This window comes from Podarcis gaigeae (assembly GCF_964106915.1).
Source record: "Podarcis gaigeae genome assembly, chromosome: 10".
Classification (NCBI taxonomy): Eukaryota; Metazoa; Chordata; class Lepidosauria; order Squamata; family Lacertidae; genus Podarcis; species Podarcis gaigeae.
The window spans coordinates 43714619-43726717 of NC_139686.1; the positions used below are offsets into that span (position 1 = coordinate 43714619).

Genomic DNA, 12099 nt, shown 5'->3' on the forward strand with positions numbered 1-12099 from the left:
AAAGGAATCCTGTACTGCCCCTATTGCCCAACTTCCAGAACATGCACTCAGAAAACTGGGTCTTCCCAATAGGACGCCTGGTGCAAACTAATGACTTTCTAAAAATCACTGCAACCCCCCCCCCTCGCCCACATGACCTGGGTTGCTGTGCGTAAGAGAAACCTGGTGGACAAGCAGCGGCAAGGACAGGCCCATCTGCTTCATCCAACCAAGTCTCTGTTACACATGCCAGGTCGAGTCCTCCATCCATGATCAAGTCATGGATGGCAGTGGTCTTATGAATCATTGACCTGGCATTGCACAGCAGCACCTTCAGGTCATGTGGGTATCCCTTGCTGATTCTAGTATCCATCCGGTCAGGACCAGACCCAGAGGCAGGAATAGTCCTCAGACAACGACTAAACCTGCCTCCTCTGTAATGACATGGTCTGGTCTTATATTGTACATCTCATGGCTTGGCTTTGCCAACAAGACATTGTATCTCATCCTAAGCAATTTATCATTTCTACAACAGGAGTAAGTAAAAAACAACATGGGCTGCATAATGCACTGTGTAACAACTCTGTAATGTTTTGTTCCATTGTTGTTTTGTATTTTCTTCCAATGATAGTTACGGAACTGCCTTGGGTGCCATTTGGCGGAAAGAGAGGATATAAATTAAGCTACTTAAGTTCTTTTGAATCATAATATTTAATAATAATTTGTTAATTATAGCAATAGTTCTAATTACTTGAAGAAGAAGAAAGTTCAGTTCTTTATCATCAAATTGTCACAAATGTTTACTTGACCAACCTTGGCTGCATTTACTGAACACTTACAGGGTGATCTGCATCCAGTTCAGAGCCGTACATTAGAACTCTTTGGGAACATTTGTCTAATTCAGCAATCTTCCTGGGGAACCAAGGAACACAGTCAAGCTCTGGAGGAAATACAGAGTGATTGGAGGCATCAGATTCTCACTGCTTCTTCACAAAGCTTTGCTAATTTCAAGATAAATTTTGAAAGAGAAAACAATAGCCTTGCCTTCCTCATCTGTCCAGATGTTTTCCGGTGGATTAAGAGTTACAATGTTCGTTTCATACTTTAACAACTGAATGAGCTCATTGAATTCTTTCTTGCTACAGTCACAGTCCACAAAAATTTCTACCTCTGAACTCCTTCTCTTGGATTTTCTTGATTCAATATGAACCATACTCACATGCTTCTCCTGTAGACAGAATGAAAGATTGGTTCATTGACTCACTGAATTCATTTAGAAGAGAAGTGGTTTAATGGGTGTTCTGAACAGGATATAGTTTAATGTGCATATAAAGGCATTTGAGTTAAGAAAACCCTTCATCTGTATTAAATTACTTATTTGTTATTTTTAGTTCAATAAGTGTGCTGTAAAATTATGCTTGTATTAATTGCTCCATTTTATTAGATATCCGAAAACTGTAACTATTGTAGGATAATTAAAGGTGATTTACCATGGCCATTTCTTATAAAACAGGTGTTCACTGTAAAAAAAAATTATACTATTCAATGCCCAATTTATAGACAAGTTAAATTAATGGGCAAGAAATGAAATAGTGTGAAGATACAAGAAAAGTATTTATTGCAATCTACTTTAGTCTAACTGAACAATGTTACCCCTCTTTGCTATCAGCAATAATCAAGATAACATTCCAAATAGCATTCATAAACATATTACAAAGAAACAGCCACATCAAGAGCATGGAAACAATATTCTGTTCTGCAACAAAGTAGTTGCTTTTTCACATATTCACTTCAAGTGCCATGTGAAAAAGTTACTAATGGTTGTCATGAACTGGCAGGGCAGTGGGGAGGAGGAAGAGGATCCCGTCATGGGGTGTAGTCAGGACTGGGACACACCACGGCAAGCAGGGGGTGGCAAAGGAAGTACTCACAGGCTGATGGAGGATGGTGAAGGAATGCAGTTCAGTGCACAGGAACCAGAGCAGCAGGACCCATCACCAGAGGCAGAGGACTCCATACCCCACAAACAAGGTGGGTTCCGAGGCATAGGGAGTAGCAAGAGGGGTGCTATTGAAGGCTGAGCCAAGCAAGAACCCACAGTGCAGCTCCCTAGCTGGCCAGATGGAGCTTGCTAGCTCTGGGAGTAGGTGTGTGGTTCCTCAGCTGGAGTAGGCTTGGAACAGGTGAGGGTCACTTGCCTCATCAAGCATAGATGCTGCAATCAACAATCAAAGTATGAAAGGGCCCCAGAGGTAAGGTGCTGTGTCTGCTCTTCTGCCCATTTTGATGGACTTTCGCTTGGGACTGTGTCTGGGTTTGACTCTGGACTGTATCCTGACTGCTGGACTTCAGACTTGGCTACTTGGATTGACCCTGGACTGTGTTTCCTGACCTTTGGTCTTTGCTCGTGTGGCTTGACCCCCAGTCTTTGGACTTGACATACTGACCTGCTGCCAGATAGGCTGGGGGTTCAGGGCAGTGATGGAGCTAGGTGTATTGACACCAGGAGGATATTGACACCTGAGATAATCTACAGAGCCTGCCCACCCTTGTACCTGCTGACCAAATATCAGAAGGAAAGAGCTAGGCCTCAAATGTCAACCTCACAATCCAGTAGATTCCTGTGGAAGGGGGCAGTTCTTAAAGTATTCTGTTCTCAGGCTGTTTAGAGTATTGGTAGGCAAACTAAAGCCCAAGGGCCAGATCCGGCCCAATCACCTTCTAAATCCGGCCCATGGACAGTCCGGGAATCAGCGTGTTTTTATATGAGTAGAATGTGTCCTTTTATTTAAAATGCTCTGGGTTATTTGTGGGACATAGGAATTTGTTCATTCCCCCCCCCCCAAAAAAATAGTCTGGCCCCCCACAAGGTCTGAGGGACAGTGGACCAGTCCCCTGCTGAAAAAGTTTGCCGACCCCTGGCTTTAGAGCTTTCAGACCAGCAACAAATTGGTAGCCAGTGGAGGGAGGGGTGTGATCCAATCAATAGGCCCTATAAAATTCCAGCAGCTGCATTTTGTACCAATTGGAGACAGTCTGGAAACTCCAGAGGTATCTTCGCATATAGTAGTCTAATTGGGATATAACTACGGCATGAAAGGGCTGGAACCAGGTCTGTGTTTCTCTGAGAAAGGCTGCAGCCAGTGCACTAGGTGAAGTCAGCAAACGGCATATTTAGCTACTGGCCCCAGGATAGCACTGGGTCTAGGAGGACCCTCAAGCTGACACCATGATCTTTCAGTTTCTTCCTCTTGTCTGGCTCAAGCTTCAAATTAACAGCTATCAATACACAAAGTGTCTTGGGATTTAAATAAACCAGGGCCAGTCCAATATATTTCGGCATGTTAGGCAAGCCACAAAATAGCAGGGGGCACCAGGGAAGAAGGGGGGAGTGAAGCTCTATATCGGGAACTAGGGGATAGGGAAGACACCAACAGCGCAACCTATTCACCAATAGGTGTGGCATGAGAGGGCTTGCCATAGAGGCAGCGCACTCTGCCTCCAAGGAGTGTGCCACAGCCATCGATGCCACGACAGCGGCAGCACAAACAATGCATACCTTGGAGGCTGGGTCTGCTACCACTGTGGATCCAGCCACCCAAGGCGGTCGCCTCACCTTGCCTCATGGGAAGGCCAGGCCTGAAGTAAACACATAATAGATTCACACAATAGATTTTTCCAATCACCTGTTTTTAAAAGATGGGTTTGTTTTTTTACCTGGAAAAGTCTGAGAGCTTTCACCAAGCCACCAACTTCATTTTTCAAAGAAAACACCACAGCGGTCTTTCCTCCTTCTGATGTTGATTCATTCTTGCTTGCACCTTTATTGTCCTTTATATCATCGTTTTTACCAGAACTGGTTCTGTTTAGCTGAAAGAAAATACATTGCAAAATAGAAGGGTTTCTGTGCACTCCTCAGAAAACGTTAAGCTTTCCTTTCAAGCAGACTGTTCTTGCTTGATTTTAGTATTGAGATATCTCCTACAAGAGAGGCTCTTTTCCCTTTTGAAAGGTGTGCTCAGGAACAGAAGTGCAGGTTACAAGCAGACATGAATGATTACTCTTTCAGAAAAGATCAATGAAATAGCATCATGGAGCATGTTATCCAACTGCTACAACTTTGGTTATTATAATTCTTTAATAAAAATCCGGCTAGGATCTTCTGCCAATGAGAAATCGAACTTCACAAGCTTTGCAGAACAATTCTGGTTCCTGAGTTCTGCATTATAAACTCAAATGTGAGTCACACATAGAACATTACAAAATTTCATGATTGCACCTTTGCTTGATTACCTATTATTGGATGGAAATGAAGATTGCACTTTTATATCTTGTTCTCCCATTGAAGCATTTCCACATCTGTGGGGGTTTTTTTTGGGGGGGTGGGGGCTTTGGGTGAAGGTTAGAGGTTACTTTACAGCCCTTTTTGTCAAAAAGAAAAGTGGCACCATTTCGGATAAGCCAAATGAAAGACTAGCTAAGATTTTTTAATATAAAAAAATAGTTTTGCTTTAGTTATGGCTTTGGAGTTTGGAAAGATCTTCCTCTTTAGAGCATGGAAAATGAGGAAATGGTCTAACGAGATTTGTGAGGCAAGGCGGCCTTTTGCAGTGGATGGTGAACCCTGAGAGACGCCTGCTATCTGCGTTTTGCCTTCATCTCAGAAGTCTCCCTCTGGAACAACCCTGCCTTGCATATTTATCATAGTTTTCTTTTTATTTAAATACTAAAGATCCTAAGTGAAGAGGAGATGGCAGGTGAAAACGGTTAAACAATACCAAATTATTCCATAGATACTCAATATATCTTTTGTCGTCCTTGCAGAGATTCAATAGAAATGTAGCCTTATGGAGACTAAGGCTATAATGTCCTACCACAATGTCCTACCTCCACTGTGTGTCTCTGAATACAAGTTGCTGGAATCAAATACAAACATAAGAAGAGCTTGCTGGATCAGACCAGTGGCCCATTTAGTCCAGCATTCTGTTTTCATGATGGCCAACCAGAAGCCTTTGGGAAGCCCCGCAAGCAGGACTGGACCTGAGCAGAACAACATTCTCCCCTCCCAGCAACCGGCATTCAGAAGCATACTGCCTCGGTGTCAGGAGTCCAGGTTCCCATCTTGATAACACAGTAAGTGTAGATAATTAAAAAGGAGAATTTGTTGCAAAAACAAACAGATAGCTCCAGACGGCTCTAACAAAGCCTCCAGCACCATTACTCAAGAAGACCCTTCTGAAGATTCCTTCCTGTATCTACAGAATATATTGAACCAACACCCCTTGTGTCTTTTGTTTTGTTTCCTGTCTAGAAGCCCTTCTATTCGCCGACTCCTCGGAGAGATTGGATTAGTACCAACCTCTTCCTTTTCCAGCGAACTGTCTCCTTGTGTATTCACGCCCATTTGAGCTTCCAGCGAGCTTTGGCTGTGTTCTAGCCTGCTCTCAGCTACTGTCTTATCAGTTCGCCCATCAAGGTCAGGAAGAGCCAAATTCTGCAGCTGCCAGCTCTCCCTTGTCTGACTAACATCAAAGCCTCCCTGTTCCTGGCTGCTTTCTGTATTTGGCTGAAAACCTTCGCTTGGAGCTGGCTCATTCCTGACACCCAGATAGTGGAGACAGAACATAATCATCAGAGTTAGTAGCCATTGACAACCTTATCCTCACAAATGGGGAGAGTGCTATTGTGCTCAGGTCCTGTTTTCGGGTTTCTCATAGACATTTGGTTGGCCACTGCGAGGACAAGATACTGGACTAGTTGGGCCATTTGCCTAATCTTGCAGACTCTTTCTTAATGTTATTGTGCTTACTTCTGTCGGGTGCTTCTCTTTGCCAACCATTTAATAATCTTTGTGTGGATTTTGAAGCATCCCTTTTTCTGTGCAGGACCTAACCCAGCAAAGGAACCTGAACCTATTCACAGATTTCCCTTGTTTGATTGGGAGGACATGTTTCCTTAAAAGTAACACTTGGAAGATATATGAAGAACAGTTTTGCTTGAAAATGAGATTCCACATAGAATCATATAGCTGTTTGAGGGGGGGAATCATTTCCTCAGTGATGTCAAAATAATGCAGAATTGTTGACAGTCAAGTCCTCAGCACTGAGTACTCTTCCTGAGGGACCTGCTTTGATTAAAACACAATTAACGCTAAACGTTTAATGAAGTGATTGTTTAATCATATGGATGACTTGCTAAATGTGTTTTCAGAGTTAGCAGCCTATATCTGGAAGCTAGAAGGAACTCTTCAGGTTAAATATGGAAGCAATGGTGGGGCAGCTCAGGACCTTGCTTAATTAGTCAGAGAGACACAAGAAAGACTGAAATGGTGAAATTTGTGGTGATACAATTATTCAAAGCCTGCCTAACAGAGCTTCATGGCATGCCTACATGGCTGAAATATTCCACGCAGTCAAAGATTTGTTGGAAGGAAATTTTAGAAATGAGGGGAACACTACTTAGCAGATCAAGAGAATTCAGCCTCACCTTTGATGGAATTGCCACTCACAACAAGAGCTTGCTGCTCTTTTTAATGCATAACATAGCTACTAGTCACTATATAGTGGTACCTTGGGTTACAGACCCTTCAGGTTACAGACTCCACTAACCCAGAAACAGTACCTCGGGTTAAGAACTTTGCTTCAGGATGAGAACAGAAATCGTGCGGCGGTGGCGCGGCGGCAGCGGGAGGCCCCATTAGCTAAAGTGGTACCTCAGGTTAAGAACAGTTTCAGGTTAAGAACGGACATCCGGAATGAATTAAGTTCTTAACCTGAGGTACCACTATACCATAAACTAAAGGCAAAAGGGGGGGACCCCTGGATGGTTGAGTCCAGTCAAAGGTGACTATGGGGTTGTGGCGCTCATCTCACTTTCAGGCCGAGGGAGCAGGCGTTTGTCCACAGACAGCTTTCCGGGTCATGTGGTCAGCATGATTAAACCACTTCTGGTGCAACAGGACACAGTGACAAAAACCAGAGCACACAGAAACACCGTTTACCTTCCTGCCACAGCGGCACCTATTTATCTATTTGCACAGGCGTGCTTTCGACTGCTAGGTTGGCAGGAGCAGGGACCGAGCAACGGGAGCACACTCCCGTCTCAGAGATTCAAACCGCTGACCTTCTGATCGGCAAGCCCAAGAGGCTCAGTGGTTTAGACCACAGCACCACCCGTGTTCCTACAAATTAAAAGCACAGCCACTGCCCACCAGATTGCAAGATTGTGATGCTAGATTCATTCAAGGAGCGAAGAGGCACATATGGGAGATGTTATAATAATAAATAATAATAATAATTTATTATTTATACCCCACCCATCTGGCTGGGTTTCCCCAGCCACTCTGGGTGGCTTTCAACAGAATATTAAAATACAATAGTCTATTAAACATTAAAAGCTTCCCTAGACAGGGCTGCCTTCAGATGTCTTCTAAAAGTTCCCTCACACATAGCCCAGGTCTAAACTATATGAGATTTTAAAGCTTTTAAATACTAGGCTTTAATCTAGGTGCTCTTACAACAATAGTGTAACATGCTCCACTACTCTGGTTACTACATTCTGGACAAACTGTAGTTTCCAGTCTGCTTTTAAGGACCATCCCACCTATTACATTACACTACCAGTTAAGAGGTTATGAGGGCCTGTATAACTGTGGTTTTTGCAGGAGGCATCACTTCTGATATAGCAGGTAAAGTTGATACAAAACACTAATGATGGTTTCCAAAGAGCGGGTGCAGATACAGGATGCAAACCTGTTATTTTGTGGGTGGTGTGACTTCACCTAGAACAGTCACACATACCATGGTCAACTCCATGTTTTTGATACATCCCCTTCTGATCTCCTCCTGCTCTGTCCTATGGCAAATTTCATCCAATTCTGTCCAATATGGAAAAGTTAAAGGGCATTAATATATGTATATATTAAATCTTAAAGATGACCAACACAAATACCCATGGATCTATTTGTCTATCTCGGCAGGCTTCAGTCCCTCTGAAAGGGCCACATGCCTGTAGATTTCAGCTAATTCTGCCAAAATGGAAAAAGTTACAACTTTTTAAATATCCTTCCCCATAATAATAAGTGGGATGGGAATAAAGCTTCATTTTCCTGAAACAAATACAGCTTTTGACCCTGAGACAAATCAGGTAGTCTCCAAAGTGCTTTGGACAGGGGCATTTTCCAAATCACCAAATCTGTGTTCCAGCTGAATATTGTGCTTAGCACACGCCCCTACTTTGTGCCTATTTATTTTCCACTGTGTATTTATTCTCACATTGTGACGAGAGGATATGTTGAATTAGCACTCTTTAGTGCAAGATGATAGGGATACTCAGCTTCATTTAACTTGAGGGCACTCAGTAGGTTGTTTCTATTAAAGTCAATGAATGCACATTAATGTATGAGACAACTAATATGTGAAGTAGATAAAAAGCCTTAATACACTGAAAGCCACTCTCTACAATTGCTAATTGTTAGAAAATTGCAAGTATAATCAAAGAACGAAAGCAAACAAGATAAAACACTTAATCAAAGGGTTCTCAGGGCCACATCAACCATGACAAACTTCCTAAACAGGTTGCGATTTATTGTAAGATACTGTGTGGGGAAATGCTTTTACATATGACAATGTAACAATGCTAGATTTCCCAAACCCTCAGACTGAAACAATTCCCTAGAATCTGAGAACATGGATCTAAGCAGAAACTGCCATATCAGAGGGACTCTGGGGGCGGAAATTTTCTGTCTATATATAGTTTGATATTCTACATGCTGTGAAGTTGGTCAATGCTCACTCTCTTGGAACCCCATCACAGGAAACACCTTGGGAATTAGAGAACTTGCCACAACTTAGATGATTTAGCTACTACACAAACAATGACTATGTGTGGTGTGACATATAGCAAATGCAACAGGTGTGATGAAGGTCATATCTGGGGCAACCAGGATGCCTAAACCTACCAGGACACCTTGCTCAAAGCCACATGTGAAAGCTGCTGCTAGGAGAAATTGCTGTTGACATTTGTATATATTGGACTGTAAATGATGTTTAGCCTGAAAGAACCAGCCAGGACTGAAATCAGGTGAGAGAATCAGGGAGGTATAAAAGCAGAGAGAGAAACCTTCATTAAAGGGGGGGAGTAGGAACACTGGGCATTTATTTCCCTGCTCTCCACCATTGCAAAACCAAACAGGGTGTCTTTGAAGACCAGATCTAGCTTCTTTTTCTGGTGCTGTGGTAAAAAGACTTGTCCTCTGTCTAACCCAGAGGGATGACACATGATCTACATAAAATATAGTTCATTTTATTATCTGTTTTCTGCTCCATGTGTTATAGTAATGTGCTAAAATAGAACGATCCATTCATAAACTCTTGACTGGGCATTGCGTAATTTCATCTCCATTCAAGTGGGATCTAAAAGAACCTGTGGCTACTGTAATTGGCTTAAGGACGACAATACAGTTTCACTCGTAAGAGATTTTCCTATTTTGCTACATGTGCACATAATGTAGGCATGTTGAGATGCTGTGTCAAATTGTGGCTCCTCAGGGGAACCAGCAGCATATGCAGCTAAACCAGAATGATTTTCATTATTCCATGCATACAAGTGTTCTGTGTGGAAGATAGAAATTCGTCACATTTGAAGAATCCCTGACAGAATGAAATGGTGGAATTTGACCTACTGTACATCTCTCTCTTTAAGTGTACCCAGTGATATTGCCACCAAACAAAACTGACAAAGGAATAAATTATTCCTGCTTTGGCAGGAAACACATCTAAGCATTTACTTAGGGAGTTTCCAGACATTGGCTACCACTGCTGCAGAAGCAACAAATGTAAGGTCAAACTAGATTATATGTTTGCAGGACCATTTACAATAGATATACATCTACTAACAAATCACTGACACAATCAAAAAGTTATGCCTTTCCAAGATCTGAATCACAAAATGTATCTCCAAAAACAAACAAACAAAAAACACCTGATAACAGAAAGGACTGACTTTCTTATATTCAATTGCTTTCTAATAACAGGTATGTATGTGCAGAATTCACTTACATTAAGACATTTAACACTGTGTTCTTCATTTTGTGTATTTTAGCTACATTTATTGGCATGTTCATTGTTGCAGGAGACTGCTTTGCTGTCGCCATCAAATATTCACCAGTCTTTTTTAAAAAAGAAATCCCTAAGAAAGGTTCATTGCAGGGAAAGATGGATTACCCTTCGAATGCACAGCTATGGCAGAGACCCTGGGTTGTTCCTAATGGTCTTGCTTGGCTAGAGGAGCCCCAACCCTGTCAAGCCGATTGAGGCTGTGCTGAGACTGCCATGAAGAGGGGAAATAGCTGAAAATAGTTTCCCTTCTCATTCCTTTGTCAGAAGCCTTACTGTCAGCTAAGGGAAATTCATTATTTTCATCAGATCTTTTTATTTAAAAAAATAATTAAAGCTATGTCCACATAGCTCTAAATCATTCAGAAATTTACCCCGGTTTTAAATTGCATCACCAGTGATGGCCAACAGTTATCATGCATGACATATCAATGCATCTGAACCAGGACAGCTCACACACACCCTTTGAATCTCTGTAGGTATTACTGGTTTCAGAAATAAATCTAAGACCTTAGTTCCATCAGCTCTACTTGGAGGAAACTCATTAATTCCAATGTGATTTCTTCTGAGCACATGTGCTTAGGATCATAGCCTTAGACTGTCATAAGAGAAAAAAATAGACTTCACAAGTAAAAATTAAAAAAAAAAAATCACCAAGCAGATATTGCAAATCCCAAGGTGAGGCAAGTGAGCTTTCAGTACAAAAGCGGATTAAATTCTGGATCTAGGCACAGAACTGAAGTCACTCAAAGGATGTGTGTGAGAGACATCTCCTCCCTCCAAAGGCTTGTTTCCCATAAAATCCTTCCTTGATTACTTGTGCGTAAATAGGTTGAGCTAGCTATGGGATTGGCGGACAGGGGGGAGAAAACTGACAGCCAACCCAGCAGAACCATAGCCTGAGCAAGCAAATCTGTTTAAAGAAGAATCCTGCATGTGTTCCAAGAAGTTACTGGGAAATCCCAAAGCTGTCTTAAACATCGGATTTATTCATCCTAGATTGAGGCAGCCCATGATACTTACAGTTACGTTGCCATGTAGTGGGTGTTCCAGGGGCACAGCGGAATCCAGAGACAGGCCCCTTCTTGCCCAGTATTTACTGGAGAACATCATCATTGCTGGCTGCATAGTGGCCTGTGCAATTTTCGCTCTCCACAGCAGGGGGAAACCGGCTTCAGCTTTGCCTGCAGAGAGCTGTCCCCCAGTTCCTGGTGCTGAACAAGGAGCAATCTCAGATTTCCCCCCTGGTGAAGGTTTTTATATGCCTAGGCAAGAACTGATGGAAGGCTGATTAGGAGAGCCTCGCTAGAGCTGGCACCTTTAAAGCCCCACAGCGGCAGGGAAATATTCTTTTCCACACACTGACCGTGCTCTCTTCCAAATGCAGGATATTAACTAGCAATCCCAGGCTGCTGGCTGCTTCTTCCAGATGCTCCTTTTGTCAGAAGTTGATAAGCTTTGAACATTAGCTGCAATGTTTTTAATAACTCATTGCAGAGTTGGAAATGTGTTTCTTTACCAAAGGAGGACAGTGCAACCAACTTGGATAAAACGTTGGTACTGGAGTTTGATATTTAAAGCAAGCTGGGGCGCCTATATCTGATGCTGCCACAAACAACATATCACCCAGATCACTCCATCCCAGAGTAAAGATTGCTGATATTTTATAAAAGGAATGAAAGGGGAAGTCAATTTGCACTATGTTTGTCTGCCGCTTTTCACAGTGGCACTCTCGATAGCTATATTCCACTCCTCCAAATGCTCTTAGGAACCAATTGATCTGGTCAATTCAATTAATCTGTGAAGATTAATGATGAAGTTGTACAAACAAGGCTGCTTCTCCACCACCTCTCCAGCTCGATTTGCCATGATCTTGATACAAATGTTAGTTTCAGTATGTCAATGAGAAATTGGACATATTTTTTTTTAGAGGGGGGAGATAGAGGTTTGCCATCAGTCATTATTAGACCAACGGCAGACTTTTATACTACTTTAGGATTAGCCT

The 12099-nt window shown here is 42.4% G+C and overlaps 1 protein-coding gene across 1 annotated transcript in view; it reads right to left on the reverse strand.

Moving 5' to 3' along the window:
• Positions 1–11290, reverse strand: part of TPH2 (tryptophan hydroxylase 2) — a 63208-nt gene extending 51918 nt beyond the window's left edge. The window contains exons 1-4 of the mRNA XM_083699557.1: positions 11118–11290; positions 3697–3849; positions 1024–1207; positions 819–919 (exon numbers count right to left, since the gene is read on the reverse strand). Of these exons, the coding sequence (XP_083555683.1) occupies positions 819–919; positions 1024–1207; positions 3697–3849; positions 11118–11222 (543 nt within the window). The 5' untranslated portion in view covers positions 11223–11290. The remainder of the gene's footprint in view (positions 1–818; positions 920–1023; positions 1208–3696; positions 3850–11117) is intronic.
• Positions 11291–12099: the final 809 nt, after the last annotated feature.